We start from the raw sequence: 24,182 nt of genomic DNA, 5'->3' as shown, positions 1-24,182 counted from the left end.
TTGCAAGGGCAGCTACCAGTTTGTTTGCTTTCCTTGCTTCATGTTTAAGGTATTTAAGATCCACATGCCTTATGACACTGAACATAACCAATCGTGTCAGGGTCTTCCTTGCTTCAGGATGACAGTTCTAAAGTCTCCAAGAGCACAACTTCCTTCAAGCTGCAACTGTAAACAACAGTTACCACTAGTAACCAAACTGGAAACAAACTTTCAGAAACCAAAGGGGATGCACACTAACTGCACCAGCTTCTAGACCTACTCTGAAGTGGTTCCATATCTATGATCACCACCTGGACTGCACAAAGCTTTCGAGAAGTAATCATCTATTGACAAGTATGGCCTATGTCCTAAGGCAAAGGATAAAGTCATTGATGTACTGTGTCACAAGAGCTGCTTATCCAAAACACTTTCTTTTGTCCTTCTGGATAAAGGCAGATTCGGACAATCAAAGCACAAAGGGCAGGATATTGGCAAAGTAACCTGAAAAAACAAAAAGCCTGAGAGGGAGGCAGTTAATGTAATTCTTTTGCACAGGAGACCATCCCATCAGATCTCGGGTGACGGAAACATGAGAAATTCCTCAGTATCCTATGGAAGATGTAAGGTTTAGTCACTAACACCAAAATGTATTTTTTTAAGTCACCACAGTAATCTTGTGTTTGTGACAGAAAAAATGGTAAAATTGAGTGCTTTGTTTTTCCCGCGTAGCACGGGTATTTCTGCTCAGCAGAAGAGAAACCTGTTCAGAGCTTTGTAGTACAAAGCTCCACAAAGAATGCTTTGCAAAATTATAACTGAAAACATTTAGATCCTTCTAGATGACAAAATGATGATACTACCACTGTCCCTGCTGAAATAACTTGTGACCCATGAGCAATGACTGACAACCAGAGCCTTTTCTAACTTCAAGTCTAATAAATGAGAAGGCACTGAAGAGATGACAGCTCAGCTTAGCATAGCCAGTCACTGTCAGATAGCAATTTAACCTTTTTAGGGGGTATTATTAAAACATTTTTCATGAATGCTGAAGTATTAATGCCACAACCGCAAGTCTGGCTTCTTAGGAGGAAGAAATACCCATTCAACACAACAGGAGGATGCAAAGAGTACTAGATGTCATACGAAACAATGCCTACAGATATTATTGACAACATCTAGAAGGGGGGGTAGCTGCTTTGCTGCTTTTTTCTCCGAACTATTATTAGACAGCAGATTATTGCCTCATGATAACATACTTTTAGTAATGGAGAAAAAAGCCCCACTGATTCAAATAACCTCATTTAATACCACGGCAACCTGTCAAATATTTTTAGGTACTTCTATGGTCCTTACCCTGGTATCCGCAGGCCATAAGCTGTCATGGTTTTACCCTCAGAATGGCTCATAACAAGGATGCCTGATACACACAGAAAGTTCTGTGGGAGACCAAGACTCTGTGCCTCTGTTCTGAGTTCTCAGCTGGTGTCCTAAGCTTGTGCAAACCTTTCTGTATGACACTATAAACGGAAAATACAAAAAATTTACAAAAATGAATAAAGTAATGTAAAATCATTATTTTTTATTATTTGATGTAAATTTTTATATTTTACCGAAGGTACTTCTATTCTTTGTTTACAAAACCAAAAATGTATCTGGATCACTTGCAAGTCAAATAGAGATTTCAGATGAAAAAGAGCATTTTTCAATGACTGGTTACCTGAGTTACAGTGCAATATTTAATTTCAGACAGTATCGCTCTTAAGACTTTTTACAGTACGAAATAATAAGCTTTTCAAGTCAAAACTTAAATCAGTGCTGTCATAAATTTAAGAATTCTCATGAACCAACAACATGAAATATCTTACATAATGTATACTATACATTTTTGCTTGCCTCTACAATAAATTAATACCCTGGATTAGCAAAAATGTTTACAAAAACAAGATAAAACATAGTATAAAATTTTTTCAAAGATATATTTCTTCCAAGAAACAGTTTGGTACCAAGAGTGAAATTTCAAGTCTTACAAAATTGCTTCTCACTTAATTAAATTCATGAAAGTAAATAAATAAGATTGAATTATACAAACAACATTGGTATCTTCATATGACTTTATGCGGTAAAAGAGTGTATCTCTTCCTGGGAGTATCCAAGATCCTTCAGATACCTGAAAGTAAAAAGTCAAAATTGTAATACTAATATTTGCAACAAAAACCCACCACAGACACAGCTGAAGCATAACTTCAGCACCACTATCTTGTTTTTGTTCAGACATGCACAATGAAGTTTATCTTTGCGAATACGTTTAGAAAACATTTCATGCCCAGGAGCTCATATGTACTACATTATGTTATAAGATACTGAAAGAATTTCTAAAAATAAATACAGATATCTATTTAAAGTATCTCAGATTTCTCAAGAGCTAATATAATTATTGGCCAATTCCACCCTCCATGCACCTGACTTCAGTCAGGCTGCAGAAATGCAAGCGATGTCCATATTGGTTCAACATTTTGAAGCTGGGCAAGAGAAAGTTAGAGAGCGTTTCATCTTTAAATATATGGCATATAAAATCAGGAAAGTATTAGGTACAGACATAAATAAGTCCATCATTAAAAATCGAGAGAAGTGCTTGTGATAAAACAGGTGCTTTGAATTTTACTTTTAATAACTTAATTTGTCAAGCTAACACCAACACAGAAAGCTTATTTCTTATTATAACAACTTTTCTATGAACATCAAATTAAAAGCAGCATTTAAAACCTTGGGGAAAAAAGGTCATTGTTAGAGAGATGCTCTTAGAAGGTTTTGGACAACTTACTAGAGCACACGAAATTTACATATTGCTGATATTTACTTATCTACATACTAAATATACTCCTAGAGTATGATGCCAAGTAGTTTTTTTAAATCAGTTTTTTAAAAAATTTAAAAACTTTTCTTACAAAGGAGAAAATGGAAGGCCATTTTTGAAAGACTACCAAGTCAGAAACACTGTAGCTAGTCAGGTGATCAAATTTTTAAAAATTCCTCATTCTCTAGTTCATCATTTGAAATACTCACTGTACTCCTTGTTCTGTAAAAGGTGTTGGACCGCAGATGCAGATAAGCACTTTGGAGTCTTTTCTGCTTCTTTTCACAAACTCAGAGAGAAGAGATGAAGAAATCTTCCCCTGTTTACCCACCCAGTCCTTTGTTGGTTGTGAAAGAATGAACTGAACCTCAAACCTGGTAAGCAGAAGAGTATTTCAGAAATATTGCCTCTGATTAGAAATCTGCCACACAAAATGCAGATTTTGTTTCCTATGATTACTTTCTCGTTCTGCTCAGCTCCCACTGGCACAGTATCAGATCTCACAGACATTTAGTTGTTCCTACCAATCAAGTCAATTAAATCACCTCCAGTGTTGTGCATTTAATTATTTAAACCAATCTTTCAATCTTAAAAATTTTAGCTATATATTTAACCTCACAAAGAAAAACAGCTGGTACCAATTAAGATACTAGCGCACAGATTTCATTGTTCCGTTATTCGCTTACAGAAATGTTGGTGTGGCACAATACACAAAGAGTGAAATAAGAATGCTTAGCCAAACTTGTGAAAATGTCAGTACAATTTCATTAATGAGAAAACACTATAACTGGTTTAAAAAACCCACTAACAGCATAGTTATTGAGAAAACACAAGCACTTGTGTATCTGAGGCTCCTAGTGAAAGGGAGAAAGGGTTTTGACTGTAAATTGGCACAATGTTTAACTATGAAGCTTTGAATGTGCCAGATATCACCAGGTTATGAAATAATATTGATTTTTCACTTCAATGTTGTGAAGGAACAGGTGAAATTAATTTGTTCAAGTAAGAATTAAGTAAGCATAAACAAAACGTACTTCTATCATGTAAAATCTAGGCAGTGACAATTTATCTAGTGATAAAAACAAGGGTACTGAAATTAAAAGGCAATCTGATATTCCTATGTCTCCTGACAGAACTACTGCCTGCTACATTAAGTTAACATTACATATACACTACTGCATTTTAATCCATAATTACATGGTAATTGAGGGGAAAAAAAGCAACAATTAGTAAGTAAAAATGAAAGTAACAGGCCTAATTTAAACTTTAAATTTCTAGATAAACATTGAATTTCTACGTAATCATTTTCTCAACTAAGTGACACCAAAGAGACTTTTCAAGACTCTCTGTAAATTCAGAACGTTGCTCCAAGGGTACACTATCCTTGTCTATCACTTCTGTGCTTCTCCTTGCATATCCATTTTTTCTATTGCTAAGGCTAATTTTCTTCACCTTCAAAAAGCTTCTCAGTTTTATCATCTCATCTAACATATTGTCTCCAATAAACATCTATTAAACACTGTCATATCAAATCCCTGGCTTCGTATGGAACATAATGACATAGCCTGCTGCTATGCATCTGTGACCGATACAAGCACAGCTCCTTCCACTCCCTAGGTCTCATTAAATTCTTAGCTAAGAGTTTCCAGAATTGGGATTTGTCTTTGTGCTAAAGCTGTACAGTTAGTCTAAGCCCCAAGACTTGTTCTTCTATACACTGGGATTGTACAAGTTGTTCTCCACAAGACTTTTAAATACCTTTCAACTTTAAGAGCTAATTGCTCTAGTTGGTTTCTCCAAAGTATGTCATCTTCTGTTTTGTTGAAGAAGATCAGCTTCACTGTCCTTAAAAAAAAAAAAAAAAAAAGTAACTACAGATTGTTTCTGTACTTGAAACATGTGTTAAAGAATCGGAACTTACTGCATTAGAAGCCTTTTACTTACATTTTGTTTGTTTGTTTTGCAACTCTGCAATCCTCAAATCTTTTTGCCACTAACCCAATATAATATCTTTCTTGCTGTACCTGAAAGTCTGTTGCACTTGTGACCTCTCTTCTAAATGTCACAACCCTGTCTGCAACCTCTAGTTCAGGAACTGCTGTCCTAAGAAAAATAAAGTCTCTTGAAGTTACTAAGACCTGACTGAAAATACAGTATAGCTTGTCAAGTTTTATCTAGTGGTTTCTCAATATTGTTTGAGCACTACTACTTCAATTAATAGCTGGTATATGAACTCTGTACCCCTTTGTAATATTACATACACCAGCTTGGAGAGGTGAAACTGAAATTTCAAGAAGGTTATGTCAATATTAATTTCATAAAGATGGAATCTGGACACATAGAAGTAAGAGAAAATTAACTCATAACTTGAAGAGCAAACTACAGCTCTGTACCAGGTTATCCTATTCCTACTTTATTTGTTGATTTATAAAATCTATTCACATGGAAAGCTACTGTTTACAAGCATTATATTTGCCAGATAGTTCACATAAAAAATAAATGCTCTGTCATTAAGGTCACTATGCTACAGTGGAGGTAAAACACAAAGACTGACTTTACAAAACAGAATTTACCATTTGATGAAGCCACATAAACCTAACTTCTCCTTTATTGCTAATGACACACTAATACCCTGGGGACAACTGATATAAGACAGATGATCTGTTGTTAAATGCAAGCAGTTCCTGAATTGCACCCCACAGGGCTTTAAGTTACTGTTGTTTTTTCCACCGGGGCACAGCTCTGAGCAGAGAGAGCATGTTGCTGTGCTGCCAGAAGCAGCAAGTTCAGTGCCGTACTTGCAGGAAGCTGGAGCACCAGGATATCTGGCACAGAAATGCATGCAGAACCACATGGGTACCTGGCAGGGCCACCACGGAGGCTGAGCTAAGTCTGCTGGTCCTGCATACCATGTAGTCCTGCAGTTCCAGTTCCATAACAATGCACTCCCCTACCCAGCGTCCCTTTTACATGTGGCTGACCTTGCTTCTAAGAGACTAGCACTTAGACGTGGCGCTGAAACTATTAATTCCCATCACCTCATCCTCTGTACCTTGCAGAGAGCCATCTTTCATGCATGCGCGTTACATATGCTAGGGCTTCTGTGGAGAGTTCATGATCTCCAGCTGTTCTTCAACTGCAATTTAAAAGCCTATATTCTCCCAGCCTGACATCTAACGTTTTCCCCTTTTGCAGTCTGGTAGCACTTTAAGATACCAGGAAATCTCTTACAAGCTACATCAGATACCAAAGATAAGAGATTGTCTTCTACTTATGAGAGGGACGTTTATTTTCTGCTGCCAAAATATAAAACTGAGGTATGACCATTGTATATAATACACATCAGTAGTGTTATTGAGAGGAAGAAGTTCTAGATGCATTACAACTCAAAATAAGTTACAACATATATGCTTTGGAAAACTTGCCTGGTATAGAACAAAACAGCCCCAAATCAGCTACGTTGCATCTTTAAATACTAAAATCAACTTATTCAGAAGCTAACATGTGCCAAAAATCTAGGTTCCTTACATGCTCCCCAGGGCCCACTTCCCTGAAAACATGGAAAATAAAGCTCTCTCCAGGAATGTAGTGCTGTCAAAGCTGGCATGGTGCACCACAGCATCAAATGTTACTCAGGTGGGGAAAAAAGTCAATAAAAAGTCCATAAGAAAGCCATGCATTTTGTTCATTGGGCAAAAAGGTAGAAATTGGTTATTTGGAGAATACTCCTTACTGGTACTCCCCAGTGTAGATAAATATATCTGCTACGGTACTGCTCAGTACTCAGCACTATAAAGAGAACAGAAAACCCCAAAACTTGAAATGAACTGGTAACAGTTTTGCTAGAAATGAGGGAGAAAACAGCTAAAAGGAAGGGGTGGAGATTTAGATCTGATCCCCACCAGTACAGAAGAGCTGGTTGAGAGAATAATGACAGAACTTTAGATAACAAATGAGAAACTTAATTAGCTCTTTGGAAGGAAATAGGGAGAATCTGACATACTGGTAACTACTACAAGGGATGCAAGTTTTAATAAACTCAAAAACTGGTATGCAAGGTCTTACGGAAAGCTGTACAGAGATCCTTAGGTGATTTAAACACAGAGGAAGAAGAGGAGGTAGAAAAAGTTACAAAATCTTTTTTGGTAACCTTCAAAACCAGAAAAGTGATGATGAAAGCGGAACACTATATTAAAAATTAATATGAGAACAGAGTGGTAGTTCAGGAATGAAAAGCTGGAGACAAAGCAAGATACAACTATCAAGGAGAATTAAGAATAGCCTGCAAGCATCCTATACTCACTTAAGAGCATTAGCCCTCTATCTAGTGTTTAGTGCCTTTGTGCCTCAGTCTTCTTTAAGAAACATATCAGTTTGATTGCAGTTATACACCACCAGTAAAAATCTCATCTTAAAAAGGAAAAAACAGCACAGAGGACCGATATTCTTTTTAAATTAATACTTTGGCCAAATACTTTGGCCTGTAAGAGAAGAAACAAGACTGAAGGAAGACCATTATGACTTCATGCACAAAAGGATGCTGTGGATGGGAAGAGAACAAATAGTTTTCCACATTTACAGCAAGCAAGAAATAACAGACTTAAAAGATAACAGGGAGACTTTGGCTAGACAGTAAGAATGGAAATCCAATGATCCAAGCCCATTAGATCACAGCAAACACCGCCTACGGAAGCTGTGGATTCTCCAACATTTGCAGTGCAGCCCCAGGGGTTCAGCAGGACTCGCCCAGCACTATAGACAGAGGCTGCTTCCGCACCCTCAGGTGACAAGTCGGTCATTATTCAGATCCTTCCTCAACTTTCTGCAATTCGTGTTCTAGTGTGCGCAATCCAAGTTTATGGCAATTGTTACTTTTCACAGTAAGATAATTTTATGTAAATTATATTTATATTGTTTATATATACAAACAATCTCAGGTATATAAATAGTATATATAAATACATACACACACACACATATATATTAAAGACACTCTTGTAATATTTTTCCAAAAGAGAAAGTGAGGGTTAAGAGCAAATATAAGGCCAAGAAACTAAGTTGCCTAGAGCAGTCAGAAAAATGAAACTTTAAGTGTCTGCATATAAACAGAACCTGTACCAGATCAAGTCATTCCAGCACCTAACAAGCCTCCATGGCAAGAAGGAAAAATTCATTTACTTCAGCTAGCAGGAAAACAGATGTTGCTGCACCCTAAGCTAACTGTAAGCATTGAGTCCCCATAAGAAATTGTGCTGAAGAGAGTTAAAATAAGCCGCTCTGGTCATCTTTCAAAGACAGAGTAGATACAAACACTATCTGTGCAGTAGTAGTCTTTCACACGGGTTACCTACTCTGTTTATTCCGGTTATGGAGAAAATGCCAAGATTTGCATCTTTTACTATACTCTCCTTAGTTTTGCTTTCATATATTATCACAGCTACCTTTACCTGACATACTAGTTTTCCCCTCAAGAAGAAAAAAAAAAAAATTATTCCAAATTCACTTAGTAGTGCTTCCCAAGCATTTTGTCAGATGATAGATTTATCTTTTGGATTCACAAAGCCAGCCAGCCGCTTGTGATTCGCTACTGACAATACAGGACACTTTGGAAGAGCCAAACAGTACACAGTCTCTCTGCTCACAAAATAGGATTATATATAATTGCTGAACAATAACCAATACAAGAATAATGTCTGGGTTTAGATCTTTTTTTCTAGAAACAGATTTCTGCAGTACATGTCATCCTTTTTAACTTTACTATTAAGACTAGTGTCCAGTTAATCTATGTTGTTTCAAAATGTGCTTCATCAAGACATAATGAACCAAAACATCCTGTGCTTATATTGAATAAAACTCAGTATTAGAAATTAATCTCCATTACAAAAATCCAGATTCAAAGGTACACGAAAACAGTAGCAAGTCTGTTGAACTGTCCTCTGCAACAGCTTTAAAGAAAATACAGTTCAGGTATATTTTTCATTTTTATACTCTCCCAAATTACAATAGTTCACATTGATAAAAATGTAATCTGCTAAGAAATTCTGCAAGATGTGATTCTAGAGGAAGATTTTTGCTAAAAGCAATGCAAGCACACCTCACCTCTATCAAAGTATGCCCCTACAGTAACTCTGCATTCCCTTTAAAGTTGAGCTATTGTATACTCTCTTACAGATGTAAACAGACAATCACATCAAGCAGAAGTACTAGTTCTGGGGTTCTGAAGGACATAAGGGGCCAAAACAATCTGTTCACTTGACCAAGAACAAGTAATGCTTCCTTCTGTAGATTTTACAAGTGGAGTACAGAATGCATATGCAATACACACCTTTTTAGGCATTTGAATATATGCTTACGTAAGTTGCACTTTTGTGAAAACTGGAACTCATCTGGTAAAAATGTGTTACTGTTGCTCAGCAGGTGAAAACGATATAAAAGCATGCTAGCTATTCTAATAGATTAAAGAGAAGCCACAACTAAACAGTTGTAAACCTCCTCAGTCCAAAAACCAATATCTACATTGAAATAGTTCAATAAAAAAAGGCACTCAAATGCAAAGCCATTTTATTTTGTTAATTGTTTTATTAACATTGAGGCTTGCACATTACGTTTCATCCTTCCTATGGATTACTCTAGCTTGGGGTTAAATCATAAGAGGCGTACATACCGGAGGCAACTAACTTCAGTCAGAGCAAAATTCAGCAATTTAACCATTGGTGTGAAGCCTGTGCCTGCTGCCAATAAAAAGAGATCTTCTGAAGTTTGAACCTGTGACTTCTTGAAGTTACCTTCAGGATTGCTGACAGAAATATAGTCTCCTTTATAAAAAAAAAAAAATAGAATGGTAAACATTAATGAGATGAAAAGAAGCTAATTAGTGTTCTATTTTTTAAAGGCCCTTTCACATCCCCTTCATCTTGGTAGTATTACAGTTCCTTTCAGAAAGGTACTATACATTTCACACAAGGATCATTCTTGTTAAAAGAACAGATGTTCAATTAAAATGTCTTGTCTTGATAGATTTTACACTATATGAGTACACAAACATTTGCGAAGTCAGTGTTAAAAATCTACCTCTGTATCTGAAACAGAAAAGGAAGTGCATCTTCAGTCTAATAAAACAGACCTAGCTTTCTTTATTCGAAAGTACAAAAAGTTGTTCTAAGAGTATATACAATCAAAGTGATCAACTATAATGTGTGATACAGTTGACATATCTGAACAGTTAAACATGAACACATTTGGAAGATCAGTCAGGAGAGCTTTACGTAATGGACAACTCCTAGTTACAGTGTGGATAAGCTTGTACATTTAGGGCATGGAGAATAAGGTTTAAAAAAGAAGTTGTAAGTATGTCACGATGTATAAATAGGTAAACAATAAGAACATCGCAATAACCAGACAGTGAATCTGAAAAGATAAAGCAATCGCTGCAAAACCAAACACAAAAAAACCCAACATATACTTACCAACTTGTAGGTGGTCAAGTGCCTGTGTGAACAGACCACAGGAATAAATTTTAATCATTAAATATATATGTGCACCATCATGGCGAGATGGTTCTTTGAAATCCAGTGGCAAAAAAGGCAATACGGGTGTGTATGGTTTTACTACTTCTGTCCCTAGATAGAAGACAAAAAGGTAGCTGAAATAATATGAAAAGTGCTCTACATCCAGCAAATTTACTGCAAACAAATACCAAAATAAACGAAGAGTAAATAAGTAATCTGCATATCCCATAAAACTAACACCATCACACACTTTTATGCAAGTATGTTACTTCCCACTGCACCAGTTCTTATTACAGTAGCCTTCCACTTCCAACTAGAATCTTCAGGCCACTGTACATATGTTATTTCTACACTACTTAGCAATTCAAAACACTGGAAGAAAAGATCTACAGTCATCCCCAAAGAACACGAAAATCTAAATATTTGCATTTAATTTCAAGTACCACGGCTTCATTTTTTTTAAACTGAAATAGCAGATTTTTAGTACTGCATGATTGTATTTTCTTCCACTATCATTTCAAAAAGTTTTTGTATAATGATAGAAAAAAAGACTGCAAGAGTTGTACACCAGCAAAGAATTCAGTAGGGAGGAGGAGGAGGAGGACAAACCAGTTCGCAAGTAAAGGATATTTTAAAATTCTTCTGAGAAATCTCTCTGCTATGCATAGTGCAATGCAAGTACAGTGACCAGCATAACCATGAATATGCAAATTTTAAAAAGTACCCTTAAAAAAATAAAAAGGATATTTCTTTGACCTCCCATTTTATTTTTTTAAGTTTGCCTTTACAAAATTTTGAAGAATAGTGCTTAAACAATGCTTTTCAAGACGCATTCCTCTCACCACCTCATGTTATCATTACTATCATGCAACTGGACTGCAATGTAGTGTTACCACAACTGCTATAAATCCCTCAGAAGAAGGGAAAAAAAAGCTGAATTGCAACATTACCCTCCGCATGCCAAAAAAGCTGCGGACTGAAAGGAACTGACTAATCATACATAACACATACACAATGAGCTTCGCCCCCTTCAAAGATTAACAGCACTACTTCAGTAGAGAGAATGTTTTAAAGGGAGAGTTGAAAGAAGAGTCGATAAGGTCAACAGTAAACGCCAGCCACCTCAATAATTAGCTTTCCAGCAATATTAATCCAGTCAGTTCATTATTAAGCACTGATTGTGACCCTGGAAGCAGAGACATTCTAACTACAACCAGGGAATTAGTGGCCATGGACTTGGCATTCTCCCAAGACTATGAAAAGGGATTTATGTTAATATATCCATGGCTACATTCTCAATTTTTCTTACCTGCAATGATTTGTTTGAGGTAAACATGTTGTCCAGTGGGAACGCAAAGATGTGTGCTCTTAGGCAACATTAAGCAGAACAGCTTGGTGTCATGGGTAACTTCCGTCTTAGAAACCAACTTGCATCTTCTGTAGAATAATCCTAAAAACACGGTTTTACTTGTTACTTAAGTCTCAATCTGTCTTTCTAGTCTCATACATCTTTTAATAAGAGATAGAGAAAGGTATGTACTATATACAGTTACAAAACCACTATAAACAAATGCTTCTTGTATCACTACTTATAATTATTTTTCTAATTTTGGACTAAGAACTCATTTATAGCCTTACATTAGGCTTATAACAGACTGAATCTGTAAGTTATCAGCATTGACTGGGAAGAAGTAGAAAAACACCAAATACTAGCAGAAAGCAGAACCCCCTGTACTACATTGCACCTGCACTAATTTCACCATACAACTACAGCATGAATTCATATGTGCAGACTAAAACCAGCTTGGTTAATGCAAATGAAACATAAGCTAGGCACAGCACCACGGTCTTCAGTAACAGACTATCTAAACCCACCCAGCATCTCAGATATTTATTGGGCTGACCATCCTGCATTGTTGCAGTTTCACTGCTATTAGCACTACAAGAATTTCTGATTCAGCTTTGCACAATTTTTCAGGTACACAATACCAATACTTAGATGCTTACACATGACAAAATGAAACTAACGTCTGTGCCTACACAGGCAATGCACACTTTAGCATTATCAATACATATTTTAGACACGAATTGGTGCCTTTTGGCTAACTAGAAATTATGAACTCCAGTTATATGTTCACATGCTTACTTAAATCAACTACACGGTCGTATCTACAGCACAAATTTTTATTGATACAGCTGTTTTGAAGGTGAGGATTTCAAATACAGTGCTTTTCAACTTCTGCATCAACTAAATGCTGTGCAAAAGGTAACTGAAAAAAAGAAAGCATTAAGAAAAATAATCACTATGCAAGGTCTGCACTTCCACCAAAATTTTTCAAGACACTGGGAAAGAAATCAGGGAAAGAACATGGCTTAATCAGAATACCTATAAAAAACCCTGTGTACATTCCTATTAGCAACAGGGATAAAAGACAGTGAGGGAAAAGGGAAGGAACACCCCAGAATATTTAACTTTGTTCAGGAACAAAAGGGAAATAAACTACAACAGTTTCACCAACACCTTATGGAAGCTTAAAGAAATATGTTTTCCCTATACCCGCAATAGGCTCAGAGCAAGATAAGACATTTACTCTGCCTCTGCTACAGCAGGGGCAACAACTGACCACTTATACTGGAAATGATCTCTGTGGCAAAGCACTCAGTGTAAGGCTGGCCAGACCTGCACCCTTTTTAACTAAGCAGCCATACTGATCTATGTAATCTGCACCATTACATCACTTCATGGCCTAAGAGAGGATTTAAACCCACAACAAAATAGAGGGCTATGCACTGCTGATAACAACCAGGGACTGCAGAACCTAAGTAGGGGTGAAGCAGCAAGGAAGAAGTACTTCAAAGAACAAAGGGCAGGGATGCAAAAAAAATCACTTAGTAGCTTTCACTCTGAAAGAAACATGCTTACAAAGGTTAATTTAGCCATAAATACCAAAGATAGGAAGGTATTCCTCAACTCTCAACTATAATATTCTATTAACTGACATAGGCCTGTAGCCATTGCCACTATAGGTTAGTATTTGACTACTTGGGAACAAGTGTCTCAGCTTTCCTAAAATTCCGATGGGAGTAACAATTGCTGCATAAGGCAAGTGACAGCATATTGTAGAAAACTAGATATAAAACCAGAGGTGTAAACTGAAGATGACCAGAAATCATTTTTCCTCTTCTACCTTTAGAAGAGCATTTTTCAGCTAAGCCTTTGTTTCAGCACTGCAGTATTTTAGCTCTAACCTGAAATATCGGCATGATGATAGTACCACACTGCCTAAACAGGTCTGTAACTCAAGGGAAGTGTCATGGGCTATAATATATTAGAAGCTCAGCCCAGCAAAGAATAAAAAGAACAAGAAATCAAGCAGCACTATCTAAACTTCATATTTCCAAAACAAGATTAAAAAAAAAAAAAAAGGCAGAGAGAATCCTCTTCCCTACAATAATCCCACTATGCCGTTTACCATTTTCAGTATAAAATTTGTAACAAGTCCCAGTGAATATTTTCACATAAAGCCTCTCAAATTTGACAGGTTCATATATGAGAATACTTGAGCATGACACCCTTCTAACGACACTTTTTGCATTGAAGCAATTTCAGTGAAGTGATGTTTCTTCCCCCCTCTTTTTCTCGTGTTATTGAAAAACACTCAAGTCACTAGAATAAATAGCTGAGCTACTCATGAAGCAGGATGAGATGCAAAGGACAAGCTGCAACTCAGGAAATTCCAACGAGGCATCACCATGAGGATGGTCCGGTCAAACACTGGGGCAGGCTGCCCAGGCAGAGTCTAGGTCCTTGGAGATACTCAAACTTGACTGGACAGCTTTGAGCAGGAGGTTAAACCAGATGACTTCCAGAGGTCCCTTTCAACTAAGTTAGTCTATGATTCTAATATTTCTTTAGGTCTTAATAGTTCAAAGTAGAAGCACCTTGATCTTTTGCATTTTGCCACTGCACCAGCAGATGCTTCTTTACTTTCTGTCTTTAATCACATGTTGATTCTCTTTTGAACAGCTCAAGTGACCACTGCCATTGCTTCCTTGCTGTTACCTCCAACAGCCCCCCTAAATGGAAGCCCAAGCCAGTAAGGCTGGCTGAACATTATTCTTAACTAGGGGTACAGTTTGAGAACAGACACCAATTGCTGGACTTAAAAAAAAAAAAAAAAAAAAAAAGAAAAAGAAAAAGAAAAAGAAAAAACAGGCTTAAGATGGTCTCAGTAAGCTAGCCTGTCCACTCTCCTTCACCAGTGTTCTCCAAGAGTCATTTAAGGACCGCTTTGAGTACTTCAGTAGTTTCATCTAATGAATTCTCATTTTCCAAGTAACTTATCTGTACTGCAGTTTTCTTGTTGCAGCATTATTACCCCAAACATTCAACTATTCCCAGATATTCTGCATTAAAAACCCAGCCAAAAAGTTCAAGACAGCTGGAGACTTGTTCCAGAGCGCTCTGCAACGGTGCAGTCAATTACTGCCTGAAGGAACAGCCATCACTATTAACATTCCCTTCTTCAATAACTACAGGATCACAGCCTGTCAATTCAACCACAACAGAAACAAAAGAATTTTAAACAGAGAAAAGCTCTCAAACAAACAATATTTATCCACAAAATTCTTAAAAGTTAAGGGTTTAAACAACATGTTCCAGCTCAGCCACGCTTCCTTCCAATTGGCTTTATTTCCAAGGGTATAAATAAACTCTGCTAGAAAAGTCAAGTGTCTAAATACATGGAGTTATGCCTGGAAATATACATTCAGGTTACTAAATCTCAGCTGCACGTGCCATTTGTACATGGACTAAATTAGCATCAAATTCATTACATACCACTATTGCCACAGTAGGTGGCCATGGCATTTTTCTGCATACACTTGTTTTCTTAAATTATTTAAATACCTACTAGTGAGTTATCCACTATAAATGCCTGCAGAGACATGATGTAAAGCCTCTGACATGGAATAAATCTTTCTTCGTTAATATTTTCTCATGTCTTTCATCTAACATCCTACAAACTGCTTATTTTGAATGAGCAAACATTTCAGACGTACCAAAAGAATGCCTACAGCCCTGAAAAATGAAAGGCAGTAATTCCATTTCATACTAATCTTGAAGTAAAGCAAAACATCGGCAGCTTTCCAGCTATATAAAAGAAATTTTATACAAAGTTTGTTGTAATTTGTTTTTCTACGATTCTTTTGAAAAACAATACATACTAAGATTGCAAAGTACAGTCCACAAATAAATATGCTAAGATTGCTGTCAATTCTGCAGACTTAAGAATTACTTGAAAGGATATAGGACGTTGGTAATATATCCCACAATACTGATCAGCTAATACTCTTCCAGATACTTGGGAGTGGAGAGAGAAGTTAAACTGATTCATCAACTGATTCACTGTTTCCTGACAATTTTCTGACCTTTCCAAGCTGACAAATTTCAACCTTTTCCACATGTAATGAACTAACCTTTACCTCCCCCTTTTTCTTTTTAATTTGCCATACAGAACTTTTGTCCCAATTCACTCAATTTGATTTTTGAAAAGAGAGACCTTTCTAGGTCTAAGCAAACTCCTAGTTTAGGTCATCCTCTTTCCTATATTAAATAAAATTTGTTCATTATCAGTGGTCCCAATAAAATCTGGAGCTACAAGCAAAAACACCTGGCAATGCAGAAAAGCCTTTCAACAAGAGAACACCAGCCTCTAGCAGCAAGCTGAAGGAGAACAGTTGCTTTCAGCAACCCCTGAAGGCAAGTTAACTGTCAGATGCCAAAGATACATGATTTGCTACTATACATGAGCAAAAGGCACTGCTCTCTCAATTTTGGAGCATGATGCAAGTGCCCAGTAGCAACTCCTAATTTTCAAAGTAGAGAAAGCAATTAGGGAGAAGGATAGGTTTGATGAAACTTTCTGCAGACATTGAGTGTCAGGGTCACAGCTCCTGGTCTCTTCTCAGAGAAGCTACCGTGCAGCTCCCCCGCTACCAAAACCTTGCCATGTAAACCCTATACAATCACAGGCTAGAGATGTCCCTCTCTAAACGGAGAACTTCCTCCTCTGCTGGAATCAAGAACTACAGCACCTTGATTCATATGCATATGAAATGAGTTTTACTAACAAAACTGCCGCGCAGATAATGATATCTTCTGGAGAGTATCATCCTTTTGCCTACTGTGTTCTTCCTTATGAAAGGGATTTTAATTTAAAAATTTTTCCTTGAATGACGTTTCAAAGTATAAAAGCCACATGCCTCCACTGCCCCTCCATCTCTTGCAGGGGAGTTCCACCCCACCCCCAGCAAGCATGTGCCTCCCAGCGGTGCCCGTCAGCCAGCTGAAAGTTAATCCTTACTTTGTTCAGGTTGCTTGACTGTGGAGCCTCAAGTACTGTTAGTGCCGACATATCCGAGATTAGACCACACAGCTGAAGGAAGGTGGCTGCCTATCACTCCTGGCAGCAGCCCAGTCTTGGAGTTAAGACAACCATGAACCCTTAATGCTGACCATCAATCAGTACCCTCAAATGCTTCAGTTAATTACTTGATTTCACAAGCTAGCTCCTACTATCCAAAGTGGTCAGCCATGCTTTTCCCAGATGGTCTCCCTCCCTTCCCAAAATAAAGTTTCCACTGAACCAACGTCTTATAAACTTTCCCTGGTTATGCAGCAAAAAGCACACTGTCACAGCATAAGTCTGGCTTATAGACCTTAGAGTGCTGTGTCAGCATTCTGCTCCCTTCTATTACTTCCAACAAAAAAAGGCTATGATCTTCCACTTAACATGGACTAAATTACATCTCGAAATTACATCCCATTTCAGTCCTCAGAGGCAACATCACCTTGATTCTTTACTGAACCCTCTAAGCATCTGCCAATAGTTGCACACTTTTTAGGAAAGCAGAAGTTGGAAACTAGATTTCTTTCCAAAACAGGGGTCTGAGAAGAAGTTCAGAATCACTTTCAGAAGGAAGAAGTAGAGTTTATTCTCCATGGGAAAAAATACACACCCCCACACACACCCTCATAAATCATTCCTACTAACATGTAATTTTTTACTTGCATATGGCTACTGCTTTTCATTCTAAAACATTTTCCGAACTGGCATGCTAAGTAATTAGTTTTTCCTTTAAATTTAATTTTTACTGTGTAGAAACAAATTTTGGGACAAAGATATTTGGTATTATCACATACAGCCCCAACATCAATTGCTTATTCTATCAGCTAAAGCTGCTAAGAAACCAGAAAATATGTAAAAAATTGTGATTAATTCAAATAATTCAAAGTTTCAATTTCTGTTGACCACAACTACAGTTGTACACCTATCCACAAGTTAAAAATAAAAGCCTTAGGTACACAGAAGTATTTCTTTATGTACATGCAATGTTTTCTTATCTCATTCAGAGCAAGAAGTCTCTTGAAGGGACATCATGAGCAGATTTGTACTCAACAATTAAGTTTTATTTAAGTGATCAGCAGTGAAAGTCTTGATTTTTTTTTTTCATTTGGCAGAATTAGTTTTTTCCAGAAGTGGAAGCAAAACTGAAAACTCTGCAATTTAGAGTAAGGGAGCACAATTCTAAGTAGAAACGGAGAGTGGCTACTTAAGACTAAACTGAGAGAACAGAAGCCTCCAACACATAGATTTTATGGCCGAGCTGAAAGTACAGGGTTGGAATAAAGGAAAGATATCTAGGCTTGAACATTCTTCCTCTATAAATCTTTTGGCATGTTCAATTTCAAATTTGGGGGTTTTGAATTAAAAAACTGCAGAATAAAAGTTTCTGGAATAGGGATTAAAAAGCCATAGAAATCAATATATTTGCTAGATTCGTCACCTTTGTAATCACGGAACTGAAGAAACTCAGGCTCAGCAAGCCCTTTAACTTAAGTTTTCCGGAGATTCAATTTAAACTGATCTGAACTCAGTCAGTCAGTGATACATAATAAAGTTATCCAATACCTGTAACACTTTTCTGCATAACATGACAAATGCTATGTTGGAGACTGACTTCTTAGAAAAAACTGCAGAGTTTCATGTAGGAAGCATTGACTACTAAATTTTTGACAACTGCATACAATCGTCCTCACCTTCCTCATTTGCAAAGGATCTATAAAGCCACTATATTCTACACCTCTTGTTCTTTCAGGTTATTTTCTCATTTTGTTTTCCATAATCATGAAAAGTGATAAATAAGGAGGGAGAAAATGAGCAATGGACAGTGGACAACAAATTAGCCCAGGCTGTATCCCCTTAAATACAGAGGATTATATTAAAAAATCTATTTTTAAAGTGGATGACTCAACAGTTTCTGAAACTCTCATAAGGAAAATTAGATTCTACATAAGCTAAAGGTAGCTAAAGAGATGTGCTTTTATGCAGTCGGTCTTCCTTTTTGTACCACAATAATCTCTCAACTTTAAGGGCCTAAATAGCGTAACTGAGAGCCAGTAAGAGGTGTACAACATGATGATCAACATTTAATTAGCTCTTAAAAATGTACAGCTTTGCTTTCACACATAGTAAGGCAGACGAACATCAGTCAACTTTTCAGCATTATTAGACAGAGGGCCAAGAGGGCTTTTGAGAAACTGGACAGCTACAATAACATCAGAGGCATGCTTATATTATATAATTGTGCAGAAATTTTTAATTTAGCTGTAAAAAAAAAAAAAGCAGCACACTGATCAGGGCGATACACTTTGGTGCTGCATCAAGTTCATACTATTCAGTTACCACAAAATGAACTCATCTGTAACATCTACTGCTTCTTGCAGATACATCAGCTTATCCGGAGCTGGCTTTGATGACCTACACATGGCATGAAGTGCCTTATTTAATCATAGCTCAAGTTACAAAGATGCAGTGTGCTGGAACAACATTACAGCGTTGAAAGATGTTACTATAAGATGTTACTGAAAGATGTTTGGACGTTAGGAGAAATTTCTTTACTGAAAGAGTGATCAGGCCTTGGAACAGGCTGCCCAGGGAAGTGGTGAAGTCACCACCCCTGGAAGTATTTAAAAGACGTGTAGATGAGGCCCTTAGGGACACGGTGTAGTGGGCATGGTGTGTTGGGTTGACGGTTGGACACGATGATCTTAGAGGTCTTTTCCAACCTTAATGATTCTATGATTCTATGATTCTACAGTATGGTAACAGTTGGAAGTGGAGGTGTTTGTTCCTTCACTACAGTTACTCCTATAATGATTGACACAAGGCCATGCACTATCTTCTCAGGGTCTACTGAGGTTATCATATGGACAGAAAGGATATTAAGCACAGAGGTAGCCATGAGATGCAACAACACTCAAGCAGTCTTCACCTTCCCCTACTAGGTTCTTCCAGTCTTTCCACAAGACTGGAAGACCGCCAATTCTATTGCAGGACAAAACAAACCAAACAGAGCAAAGCAAAAAAAAACCACCTCTAAGCTGAACCCTTTTCAAGGAGAATTTCTGAGCAGCTTTCAAGACCAGAGAACACTCCTGAAAGAAATGAAGTATGACTACAGGAAAAGAAAATCCTGGGAGAAACCAAATATGCCTAACATGCTCCAAAAAGTCTTGAAGCAACTGGTAACGTGGCCATGAAACTGCTTACCTCTGTCTGTGCGTTTGATAAATGTATTATGACTCTCCAAGGGCTGTCCCAGCATCTTCCAATTAATTTTATCCTTTTTCTTTAAGATAATCTCTACTTTCCCAATTTTTTCAGCAATATTCACTAAAAGAGAAAAGGTTTCACACTGTTACTTTTAGTTACATTTTGTACAAAAAAAATATTTTACTCTTCCATTATAATAAAATTTTAGAAGAATTAGTCATTTCTCAAGACACATGGAATTAATCTGTTAAATTAAAATATCAAATTAAATGTACTTCCAGCTATCTCTTTATAATGTTTTACAATGCATTTAAAACAACAAGCACTAACTTTATATGCATAATTAATATATCTTATTTACTAAATACATTGTGAAAAGCTTCACAGCCCATGTGGTCAAAAAGAATGCTCATGAATTCAGTCCTCATTTACTGGAAATTGGTAACTACAACTATTTACATCTTCCTTTCTTTTCAAAAGCATTTGAATGAATAATTAAATTCAAGAATATCTCAGTCTAAGCAGAGAACAGTTTCCAAAAACACATCAGAACTACCTGCTAATTATTTTAACATTTAGTCATACTCGGAGGGATCAGAGCACCATCAACTTATTACTTTCACAGGCCCAAATGTCACAATTTAAAAAAGAATTATTCAATGTTATGGTTTGATTTGATTGATTGTGTCAGACGTTGTGGTAAGCAAAACTAAAGTATATGATGAGTCAGAAAAATAAATTGAAGTTCCACATTCTGATATTAGAAGAGATACAGAAGTGCTGCAAGAGATGGAACTTACCAGCCAAGTCTTCTTGAACTGCATGATCCAAGTCTGAAATAAAGAGAAACAAACTCTATTTTAAGCAAAAACAAAATTACATTCTAGTTGTCATATATACATACAGTTTAAGGCTAGAAATACTGAGTGGACTAATGAGCTTAGAACCCTATGCATCTTTATCTGGCCCTGAAATTTCACTCATGCATCATATCAGTCCCAGTGACTTCTGCAGGCTTAATACATAACATTAAAAAAGGCATCATTTTCCCCACTACTTTTAACAATGACTCATGTAAATCTACCAATTTGCATTTATCTAAATCATTCCACTTGCCCTTTTTGAATAAGGGCATTTTAATTAGCATCGAAAACACACCTAAGAAAAACTTTACACGACTTTTATATCAATTTCTTATTACACCTTATTCAATGTGTAAAAAATTAAGTACATACTAAACAAATGAAGATGTGAGTTGATAAACAATGTAATTCCTTTACATCAAGGTACTTTAAAGTACTCATCTCTAATGAAAGAGAAATAAAATATTAATTGATATGTGTAAAACACATATGGTCTGATGAGAGGTTTTTAATAAAATAGAATGAAAATTTAGTATTTTCAACTGCAAAATTATAGTACCTACCAACTTCTACAAGATATGAGTGGTCATCCACAATGATCTCCCCCCTTAATCGTCTGTCTTGACAGTCAACTATCACCAACTCTGCATTCATATCCTTTCATAGGCAAGGAAAAAAAAAACATTTCAATAAAGTTCTCCCAGAATTCAAGCTGGATCACAACTGGATCCTGTGATTCTCCCTTTCATAAAATACACTTACCTTCTGCTTAGCATATATGACAATGGTGATCAAACTATCTGTTTGGAACCAGTCATAACTGTAAAACAAAAAATACAGTGAAGAAAAAAATATATACTTACTTTGGGCATACCAAGATATATTTAATTAGCAGTTTTCAAGCAGATCTTTTTTCATGAATTTACAAGCCAAATTCATTATTTACTATTTTTTAAGAGATAAGTCCAGAGCCAATAATTTTGAAAAGCCTATTAAAGTAAGAACAGTCTAATTACGCATCCTGATAGTCAGCACATTGTAGCTAAAATTATACAGCATTGGTTTTACTTAAAAAGCATGTGCATCCTCTTTGCAGCATATGAACCTTCCTAACAAGATGATTAAAATCCTTGACTCCAGAAAAAAGTATTAAATCGCTAGGGTGGCTTCCAAGAGTTACAGATTCCACACACATACCACAAAACCACAGTTCCCTTCACCTCCCCAAATCAAGATTTTACATTCCTATATTCCCAAGCTGCGCAAACCTTGTAATAAATCCAGGGTAAGGTAAGAAACAGAAAGCCTTCAAATGCTAATTGTTTGTATGGCCTTACACTTGCCAAGAAGTAACTTACCCACCCAACCCCAGAAAAGCTATTCCTTTCTCTACCCGTTTTCATGGGGACCATACATCTGACAATCTCATGCCTGGCTCTCCACCATAGACATCTACAGTTCTCACTTGACTTCCAGCTGGGTTGGAATCCCAGCCAGTGAGAGTCAGCTCTGTCCCCACAACAAAGTTAACCCTTCACATCTACATTACTACTATCTTCTCCCTTCCCCAATGTCCTAACCACTTCCACCTACTGTTTGGATTCCTGGACCAGAAAAGAAGGCAGCGAGGGAGGATGCCCCCTCCAGCAGACACTCCTGACAGCCAACACATTCTAGGCTGCACACCAGTCACACACCAGAACATGCCAGATACACACGGGAAGAAAGGCAGCAAGGTTTGGGGAGCACTCCAGAAGACAAGCCATGTTCCAGTTGTTCACAAGCCACAGTATTTTATATGACTGCATGTAACTAGCCCAGAAATTACACATTCACAGGAGATTTTGAAGCAAAGTGAGGAACTGAACCTTGGTGACTCAAGGCATCATGGAGTAGAAAAACCTCAGTGACAACAGCAGGCGTATCACATCTTTGTTTTGCATACTGTAGAAACTTGAATACAGCTATCACATCTTCATATATTCCAGCTTGAAATGAAGTACTTTTCCAAGGCATGCCAACTCATACATTTATGGACAAATTAACTAAAGTCAAAAAAGTAATCAGCCCAGTTGGAATCACTTCCCAGAAGTTTTCTGAAGAAGCGAGGCTGAGGAGCTTGCAAATATAAGCCATACATTTGTTTACGATGCAAGGCAGTGCAAGTGTTAGAAACCAACAGAGCAAGCCAAGAACCTTGCATCATCATCTGCCCATATGGTCAATATGACTTTTGGCAAGTTGTTCAAACCTGAACCTCAACTTTCCTACTTATAAAAGGATGGTAATGATATATACTCATTTAGCTGAAAGAACTAACCATGGTAGAAGTTGCCTGCATTTACTAAGAACTGCACAGAATTATTAAACAGAATGTTCAACAGACAATGAAAGACAAAGGTTTACCTTGGAGTTAAACCTTTAGCAGAAGCACCCAGTACTTTCTTCTCAGGAAGCATACCTACAAAGAGCAGAGAGTCATCAAAATATTTGCTGTGATGCTCACTTAATAGAAATCATAATCAGAGATGGTTTAGGTTTTTTAAATTAAATGTTCTAAATACCCCTCCACAATATTTAGTGGCTTTATTTCCACAGGCAGCCAGAAGTATCCTTTTCTAATTTTGTTTTTATTCAGCGCTTTGTCTTGGAGAGCAGGCTCCTAGAACATGAAGTTCCACTTCAGAAATTAAGAGTTCCATATACCACAGAACCTGTGCGTGCAGCCCTTCTGGTACATGTAGCTTGGTCTCAGTTTCATCTGTTATTAGTTTGTGCATTCACGCTTTGTGATAGTGAAGAATGGAAAAAAGATTATCTGAATGAATTTCCTTTAACAGAACGATTTGTTTATACAATTCAGACGAACAAATTCAATTTGAGACATCTGGTCTAACCTAATTCACAAGTAAAATTTCACATCAGTCAGTTAAGCAAAGATATCAGCCCTAATCTCTCTACTTTGCACTTTGCTAGGAATTTTCACAGAATTCAGCTACTCACTCTAATTATTAGACAACATGAAACAGTCTGAAAAAGCCTTTGCTGGGAGGCAACACTTGGTCAGTCTTTGAAAACGTCAACTGTACTAACCTCTGGCCTAATAGAAACTAATAGAAAACACATTTGGTAAAAACTTGAGCAGAGATGACAGATAAAAGCAACTGCAATCCTTCATCAATTTTAACACAAAGAAGTTAGATAGAATCATGATGGAGGAAGCTGCACAGACTGAAATACAGTATGATTTGTAACACCACATGAACAGCAGCAGTTCTCCTGGACAATGGCTAGGCAGAGGTCTAACGTAACAGCTGGTAAGTGCTGATGTCAAGCCCCTTCAAAGGTAAACCTTGCAAAC

The 24,182-nt window shown here is 37.0% G+C and overlaps 1 protein-coding gene across 6 annotated transcripts in view; it reads right to left on the bottom strand.

Moving 5' to 3' along the window:
* Positions 1-1,538: 1,538 nt before the first annotated feature.
* CYB5R4 (cytochrome b5 reductase 4) overlaps positions 1,539-24,182 on the bottom strand; it is a 43,314-nt gene continuing 20,670 nt past the window's right edge. For 5 of the 6 annotated variants that reach the window (XM_075145413.1, XM_075145414.1, XM_075145415.1 and 2 more), the window contains 12 exons: positions 23,228-23,282; positions 21,584-21,641; positions 21,385-21,478; positions 20,759-20,791; positions 19,956-20,078; positions 11,651-11,791; positions 10,300-10,452; positions 9,498-9,648; positions 4,592-4,678; positions 3,043-3,207; positions 2,439-2,498; positions 1,539-2,146 (listed from right to left, as the gene is read on the bottom strand). In XM_075145413.1, coding sequence (XP_075001514.1) covers positions 2,092-2,146; positions 2,439-2,498; positions 3,043-3,207; positions 4,592-4,678; positions 9,498-9,648; positions 10,300-10,452; positions 11,651-11,791; positions 19,956-20,078; positions 20,759-20,791; positions 21,385-21,478; positions 21,584-21,641; positions 23,228-23,282 — 1,175 coding nt within the window. In that variant the 3' untranslated portion in view covers positions 1,539-2,091. The remainder of the gene's footprint in view (positions 2,147-2,438; positions 2,499-3,042; positions 3,208-4,591; positions 4,679-9,497; positions 9,649-10,299; positions 10,453-11,650; positions 11,792-19,955; positions 20,079-20,758; positions 20,792-21,384; positions 21,479-21,583; positions 21,642-23,227; positions 23,283-24,182) is intronic. The other variant, XM_075145416.1, reaches the window with a different exon arrangement.

This window comes from Calonectris borealis, chromosome 3, assembly GCF_964195595.1.
Source record: "Calonectris borealis chromosome 3, bCalBor7.hap1.2, whole genome shotgun sequence".
Taxonomy (NCBI): Eukaryota; Metazoa; Chordata; class Aves; order Procellariiformes; family Procellariidae; genus Calonectris; species Calonectris borealis.
Note: the sequence above shows the minus strand (reverse complement) of the source record. Positions and strands in the feature narration are given on the sequence as shown.